This window comes from Barbus barbus (assembly GCF_936440315.1).
Source record: "Barbus barbus genome assembly, chromosome: 28".
NCBI classification, from domain to species: domain Eukaryota; kingdom Metazoa; phylum Chordata; class Actinopteri; order Cypriniformes; family Cyprinidae; genus Barbus; species Barbus barbus.
Genome location: NC_136756.1, coordinates 17235812 through 17244331, shown reverse-complemented (window position 1 = coordinate 17244331; position 8520 = coordinate 17235812). Strand labels below are relative to the sequence as shown.

Here is an 8520-nt window from a genome sequence, read left to right as displayed (position 1 = left end):
CAGTGATTTTAAGTTTTTAGTAAATGTTTAAGTAACATCTTAAAGATGCAATGGCCATAAATGACCAGCATAGTCCAACTAAAAACCATGTAAAACCAGCTACAATGCAGGGTAACACAGTATGATTTCAATATGACATGATTTCATGCTAATATCTAGGCTAACTATTCTATGGTTTATATAAGAATATGGTGATTAATGATTATAATCCATCCAGACTTTCTTATGCATTTAGGTAGCTTTAAACCGCTTTAAGCTAGTATGATTTATGAATAGATATAAACTATTTCCAGTGTAGGCTACATAATAATTCAAAGTCTGTGTTTTGTGTTCTTCTACAGATGAAGTCATTTTGATTAACTTGTTTGGAAAACTGCCATGGATAGTGTATGAATTATTTAATAGCTTTCAGGGTCGAGCTGTTAAAGCAATTACTATCAATATGTAATAATTTGAGTTTTGTCTCGTTCAGCCGAATGGAAAGCGCTCGTGCCGCCAGGTTAGCTCCTCAAGCGAAGTTCGCGGGAGTCAATTTGGCGCTTTAACTAACTTCACCGAAACGTTGTTTGGAAATGCTTTTGAACTTGAAGTATACACTTATATGTAAAACAGAAATATTTCTGAGAACCAGTAACTCGCACCCTTGATAGCACTAAGGAGCACAGTGAGAGGAACTGAACGCGAGTGACAGGCGAATACCGGGGACCCGTTTCGCTTTCGAGGCGCTGAGAGGGCAGGGAGGGTGTTTCTCGGGACTGAAGAGAGAGCGAGGGAGACAGACAGAGAGAGAGAGAGAGAGAGACGTGCGCACTTGAGCTGGAGCTGTGTGGGAAAATATCGCACAGGGACTTGAGCTTAACCTGAGACCTGGGATCTCACCACTCAGGTCCAGCTGTGCATGTCCAACATCTTTTGCGTCTGGACTTAGTTCAAACTTTTATTTAATCCCGTTAGAGTAAAGAAAGGTTCGTTGAACATGGAATTACCGGTTCTGGTTTTAGTGGCGGTGGTCCTGTCGTTCAGCACCGGCACTAAACTGAACGTGCCGCGCCTTCGCCTGTCATACAAAGGTAAATCATTTCTCATCATTAAAACGGAAGACAAAAGCCATCTAATGAACAGTTGTAAAATGACTGGTTAAGCTTTATCCCGCTACTGTGAGGAGAGAACACGGTCCAGTGTTTCAGTAGCTAGATTAATGACTGCTTATTTTCACCGCTTGAGTGTCGAGGTTAATGTTGCCATCCCTTGGTTCATCGTGTGTGTGAATAAGTCAACACAATATACAGGTGTGTGGTGGCAGAATGCAATAGCATCTTCATTGGCAATCAGAAACAGAAAAATGTTCATTGCATATTGAATTTGCATTAACAGAAGCTTCCAGGACATTTACATAGCGCGAGCTGTTATGTATGCAGAAAAGTAGCCTTCTGTAGGTAGCATAATTAATAAATAGAAATACAGCACTGTAAAATGTGTAGCCTATGTCTACTCGATTTTCTTTTTCGTCAATGAAAAAAGTACAACCTATTCACTTGTCACTTTGGCTTTACTAAGGCAGGAGTTTATTTATTTATTTTGCAGTGTACTTATGGATAGAATAATGTTTCTAGTAAACGCTTTCCTTTTGTCGCTTTTCACATTTATATTGCTTTCCACACATCCTGCTCTGAATACTGAACCTTTTTAAAGCTTTGCGCCCTCAGTCCCTCAGTGACCTTATCGGATTCAAATCTGAGCGCCCTGTTCAACACGATTACAGTGCCGTTTCCGTCTTTTCGTGGCAGTGAGCCTCTTTGGAGATGTTGTGACTGGTCTTTTTTAAGCTGTGGGAAAAAGCTACGTAAGAACTCCGGGCTACTGTTTCAGCTGTTATCCAAAACTCCGGAATCCTCATGCCTCGAGCTCTCCTGGCGCGCGCTCACCTCTCCGCGGTGCGCGAGACAGTTAGCGCTTTTTATCGCACTATGACTCTTATTACCGGATTTATAAAGTGCAAGGAGAATGTTGCAGTGGCCTGAGGGAGTTTGAGATGTTTTACCTGTGTTGTTACACGCTGCTTTGATATTATTAAAGGAATAGTTCATCCAAAAACTAAACTTCTGTCATCATTAACTCACCCTCATGTCGTTCCAAACCCGCATTATTTAATATGTTAAGATGCTGTCTCATTTACCGTTTGTTCAGCTAATTTTTGTAGGTGAGATTGAGTCATTTCAGTAGAATCCGTTTTTGAATTTGTGAGGGCGAAAAATTTCCCCACACAGATTTCAGTCACATAGATTCACTGCATTGACCAACAGAAAGCTGCTTGGTTTGAAAGTGACTTGTGTGTTGCTGTAGGTGTGCTTCATACATCCCGACAATAGACAATTTACTGGTGTTATGGCACCTTTAGAATTACATTGATTGAATTTTTCCATAAAATGAAAAATGAAACAAAGTAGGCCTAAATTCAATGAAAAGATTCAGTGAAAGTAAATGGTGACTGAGGATATCCTCCACAAAAGTGGGTTAAGTTTTTGTAAAATTCCTACAGTTCTGCCTAACAGCTTTTTTTGTGTGTCCCATGGAATAAAGAAAGTCATATGGGTTTGTAACAACATGGGGGTGAGCAAATGATAAATAAATGTTTTTCTGGTCCCCATTGGCTTCCTAGTATTTAAAGAAATTACTATGGAAATCAAAGGGGATCATTTGGTTAGGTATTTTTCAAAATATGTTATTTTGTTTTTAGAGAGAAATTGTTACAGGCATAGAGCAAATTGAGGGTGTGTAGCCTATATCATGACAGAATTTTCATTTTTGAGTGAATTATCCCTTTAAGATACTTTGTGTAACTAATTTATTTCTAGGGTTCAAAGAAGGCTTAAGGTGGCGACAGGAATGTGAAGCAGTAGTTTGTATAAATTGTTTACCAGTGCTTCTAATAAGCTCTTTTCATTAATGATTATTAGCTGAGCTAAGAGTTGGGTGTCCAGTTTCCCTCAAGCGGTCCAAGTGCATGACTGGAGCGCATCTGTGCAGAGTTTAATGCGGTCATTTAATGCTCACCCAGTCCCTGCATGGAGCTCTGATTGCATGTAATCGGCCTGTGTTCTTCTCCGTGGACACACTATTAACCTTGATAATGATCAGCCCAGCGACCTGTTCAGTTGTACATATATTTAGATTTTCAAAACTGACGGGTCTCAGAATGCATATTGGTCATTCTGCCTACTGAAAAGCCTAAAGCACCCACTCATCAAGCTGTCAGAGCTGTATGGATTGGTCTGGAGGGAGCATGTTATGTTTTGAATGGGAAATGAGGGATAGCCTGTATATGCCAGCAGCTGGGCAGTAAGTGTGTGTGTGGGTCTTGTGGGGTCTTTTGGTGGGTCAGTTCTGACCTCTGCTCTGTGAAATGTGTGTGCTGATTTAGGAGACGCACGGTTTTTCCTCCCTCATGCACTTTCACACCCGCATGCATTCATATACACACACTGGCACACTTTTCTATTTTATGGTTGAACATACACAGAGACGCAGAGGTGGGCGGATATGTGTTTGTTTTAGTTTACATGAATGAATTAATGAGTTTATTTTTGTAGCTTTGCCCAGATGTTTGTGCATGGTTTGTGAGGTCTGGGTAAAGAATCTGTCACTAAAAGAATGTTTGATGATTCTTGTGTTTCGTTCACATTCTCTCACTCCCTAAATATTCCCAGCTCCCTGGAACCGTTTGTTTGAGAGAGCAGGCCACAGAGTTTCATGTCTGTAAGATGGATGTTGTGAAACTCTCCCATGAGATCGCAGTTCTAGATTAGGAATTGCTCTAAATTTTAAAGGTGGTGTTAGAACCGGAACTGCCAGACTACCCACTGAATTAGACATGCTCTCTCTTACCAAAATCCCACCCTACAAACACAGTTGTGCCATTGAGAATACTGAAATCAGAGACGACGCAGCAGAGCAGTGGCATGTAGCAAAATTTCATTCTTGCACCACAAACCAACAACTGCTTATAACAGCTGCTTATGAAGCTGAATATAGCATTGAGCTTGAACGTTCCTCAGATGCTCTCAGCTTCCTGCATCCCATATATGGGCTGCTCTATGAATTTGCAAAAACATTGACTGGCAGAGAAATATCTGCATGACTTTGTCCCCGTTTACAGATATTTCAGGACCTAATTCAGTCAAATCTGTCCAAAAGGGGATTTTCACAGTGATGCCTTAGAAAAAAGTTCTGGTTCCCCAAAGAATAGTTCTTGCGAGACCCATTTTTTCTTAGTGTAAAGAACATTTAAAAAATCTAAAGGAATTTATTTCCACTATTCTATTCCTTTTGTGTAAAAGAAGGTTCCATGGTTCTTTATGTATCTATAGCTGCCAAATATATGGTACTTTCAGGAGTGTAATATGAATAATTTTTTGCAGAAAAATAAAATGCTCACATCACCTTTAATCCATGTTCAAGGATAGACCTTTACAGATAGGAGGTATACAGATAAAGTACATTAACATGCACAGATATGAATGAACTACAGCAGGTTTTGCATAGTTGTTCTACAATTTTCACAGTGTAATTGAATATTTGAAACATTAAATACACATTTTTTGAAGTAAACTCTCAATGCTGAGGCCAATTCACATTCATGTGATTTTTTTTTCATCAGATGTTTAAATTGCATGTGAATGTATATAAACAGATTGTGAGCTGGTCCAAGCGGGGTACAGAGAATATATATGGTGTGTGAATGAGGAAAAAATAGATGGGCAAAACAGAGACCTATTGAGGAAATGAATTTCATGCTGAAGGTTTGGCGCACATACAGTTCATACAGGTAAAGTATTGATACAGTACATACAAACAGGAGACAAGAATACTTTGTTTATACTGCGCAAAATGGATGCAGGTGGAATTTTAATGAAAACACACATTCCCTCCGTCCTTGTGGCGTCAGTCAAGAGTTTGCAGTGTAACGTAGCAGAACAATGCAGCATTGTGGCGGTTTCCTCCTGGGTTGAGGGGAGTTTGCAGTTTACCGCAATTAGGTCACAAGCCCTGGACGTGATCACACGCACTGATAACGACCGCAACAGCTGCTGGTCACTTAAACTATGATTTGATTTTTTAACCCCTGAGCTGATGACTGTCCTGGGAGCCGTCACAGGAACACATGCACACACTTAATTGCTGCTGTAATGGTCTCAAGCACACTGTACAAATACAGCTGCCCTCTATACACATGCTAACATATGGAAACATGACTGCTAAAACGGATCAGGGTAATAAAGGAGAAAGAAGAGAGGTGTCAGAGAAAGCAAAGAATGAATGAAAGTAAATAAAAGGAGGAATGGTGTGGACAGAATGAATTTCACCCACTGCCATATAGATTATTGGTGTGAGAATCTTTTCTCTTTCTTTCTTGCTAAATGTGTAAACGAGTCTGTGTGTGTAGCCATAACAAGGCATTTTGTCTAGCTGCTAGAGTCTCATTGTGTGTGTGTGTACAGAGGGGATGGCACTGACTCTCATGGCTGTTGTCCAGAGGGGTTTATCTAAACCCTCACGTTCTGATTCTTGCTTTGGGGAGAGAGGGGATCAGGAGGCCAGGGAGCAGGAGAAGACAGAGGGACTGAAAGAATGAGACTGACAAAAGGAACGCTGAGAAAATAAGCTACAAAAAGTGGGTTTGAGGGGGAGTGGGGCTTTTATGAGTTTACCAGTAAGTGCTGGTGTAGCCAGATTTGCCCTGAAGTAACGTGAGTGTGTGTGACAAATGAAGACAGACAGGCAGAGGCAGAGTGAGAGAATTAGGGCAAACAGAACAGATACTATGATACTATGGAGAATTACTTATATGAACATGTATAATCTACCAATCAAATAATTGGACTTATGTACTCATTCTTTGTTATTACTACTCTCCACATTTTAGAATAATAGTGAAGTCATCAAAACTATTAAAACAAATGGATGTTTGGGGGTTAAGAAGAGGGATTAAATTTAAGCAAAAGTCACAATCCTTTGTCTTGATTCCAGATCTGCACACTCCAGCTTCATGAGGTGCATCTTGGGATGCTGCAGAGATCTTATTTACGCTGGGTACTTTTTGCCTTTTTGTCCCTTCTCTATATGTTAAAAACCCTATTAAAAAAATAAATGCTGTTCTTTTCACTGTTCTATTCATCATGAATTCTAATTTCTTTCCATTCACAATGAATCTTGGAAAAATTGATCACAGTTTCCACAAAAATATTAAGCAGGACAAATGTTTTCAACATTGATAATGAGAAATGTTTATTGAGCACCAAATCAGCATATTAGGATGATTTCTGAAGGATCAAGTGACACTGAAGACTGGAGTAATGGCTGCTGAAAATCCAGCTTTGCATTCACTGGAATAAATTTCATTTGCAAACTGTATTTTAAATAGACAAATTTATTGTATTATTATTTCACAATATTAATGTATTTATAGCATTTTATAGTATTCACCAAATAAATGCAGTCTTGGTGAGTATAAGAGATGTCTTTCAAAAATATTTGAAAAATCAAATCCCAAACTTTTGATCAGCAGTGTATATATTGTAAAACAGAGTGGTCTAAGAGTGTGTTGTGTATGTTACTGAAGGTATTCAGTGAATTTTAGATGTCTTGGATTAAGTCTTAACCTGCTGTGAAATGTTGATGTAGTCTGATTAAATTTGTTATCTGAGAAGGGCAGTTTCTGGCAGTGCATTTGTGTGTTGTGTGCGTGTGTGTGTGTGTGTGTGCAGTTCTTAACATTGTGTATTCTCACTGCCTGGGGAAGACACCATGAGATCTTCCTGTCGATGTTCAACTTTGTGAACGTTCTCCCCTGCTGCTCGCTGCACCAGCCAGTAATTAATTAGTTACACCACGCAACTGATGACAGAATCAGCCCGAGGCCCCCAAAAGATCAACCTGATACTGAAATCACACACACATGCATGATAAAGTACATACAAGTTATATATGAATGTAACTGTCTACACCAGAGCGGAGAGCATGATTAACGTCCTATGTAGACATGTTTCCAGGGTTATGTATTCATATATTACATATTTATACTTCCTTTCTCACTTTCTATCTTTTTATCTCTCTCTTTCTGTCTCTTAATCACATACAGACACACGACCCTTTAGACAAAAAATGAGAATAAACGCAATCCTCAAGGCAAACAGCCCAGTGGGCTCTAACGCAAGACCTCTTTCTTCTTCCATTTACATTCACTTCATTGCCACTAAGCGAAAATCTAAAAGGTAGACCAGATGCCAACAAGCATGTGTGTGTTATTAATGGTTGTTTAGAAAGTTGGTGGGTTGCCACTGTGTAGAAAGCCTACTGATGTCAGAAAAAGAGTTTAGAAGAAAGAGAGTAAGGGTATAATTTTTCTGTGCTGTATCTACTCTACAGCATAATGTCACTGCACTTCAACACACCCTGTAAACTCTGGTTTGCATTTATTTAGCCTTTCTCATTTCATCATCCTTCTCTTTTTCTCATTGATCTCGCACACACCAGATGGGATTATAAGCTAAATAATTTAAAGATGGTAGGATTTGTAGAAAACATGCATCAGATGAACAGATCTGTATCTTTATCAGGTGTGTCCGTGTGTTGTACAGTATAACCACTGAAGCCTATAATACCTGGAGAAAGCATTCATTATCATTCCCATTCATCTTATTGAAAGATGATTTATCAGCAGATGGTGGAGTTACGACATCTTATAACTGGCCTGTGCTAACCAGGCAAACCCTGAGCACTTGTTTGTAACTACGTCATTTATTCTGACAGCAATGCTTCATTTTTAGTTCTTTTCCAAAGTGTTACACATCTACTGGCACACATATAGCCTCTTACTGTCACATTGGAGGATGACCACAAGAGATGCAGTGTGTGTGCGTGTGTGTTATAGAGGGAGTGCTTGCCAGCTCAAACTTCTGTGTAGTCTTAGGTTGACATTTTGTCATGTTAAATGTCATTAAATTGGTCATTGTGAAGTGTTATTTTAAGAGAGCAGATTATTTACACAGCTACGGGAAAGATTCCAGACTACCTGTGTAATTTACACTATACTCTGTAAGTGTGTGTATGTATGTGAGACATGTTCACCTAGGAGCAGGTGACATTTACAGTGCATAAAATCCAGTAAGATTTCTTGCATCCTCTTCTGCTCTTCTCTAATACAGACAGAACCCTTTGCTAAAATACTCTGAAAGCATTTCCAGCGCTATACTGTCAACCTGTGACCAAACAAATCCAGAGCGAATGATTTAATGAGTTTCATATTAGAGAATCAAAAACATATACTGTATGAACTGTAACAGTTTCCCTAACCCTTGTGAAAAAGAAGTGCACTTAAGTATACTTTTATAAAGTATACTTATTGCAGAAATAATAAACTTTAAAAGAACACACAAGTGCAAATTAAAGGTTTTCAATGCTTAAATACATTGTAATTAAGTTCAAATGTATCACATTTTAAAGTGATATTAAATGCAAGAT

At 39.0% G+C, this 8520-nt stretch overlaps 1 protein-coding gene across 1 annotated transcript in view; it reads left to right on the top strand.

Annotated features, from left to right (window-relative positions):
- Window positions 1–659: 659 nt before the first annotated feature.
- sema3bl (sema domain, immunoglobulin domain (Ig), short basic domain, secreted, (semaphorin) 3bl) overlaps window positions 660–8520 on the top strand; it is a 34642-nt gene continuing 26781 nt past the window's right edge. The window contains exon 1 of the mRNA XM_079382305.1: window positions 660–1070. Within this exon, the coding sequence (XP_079238431.1) occupies window positions 977–1070 (94 nt within the window). The 5' untranslated portion in view covers window positions 660–976. The remainder of the gene's footprint in view (window positions 1071–8520) is intronic.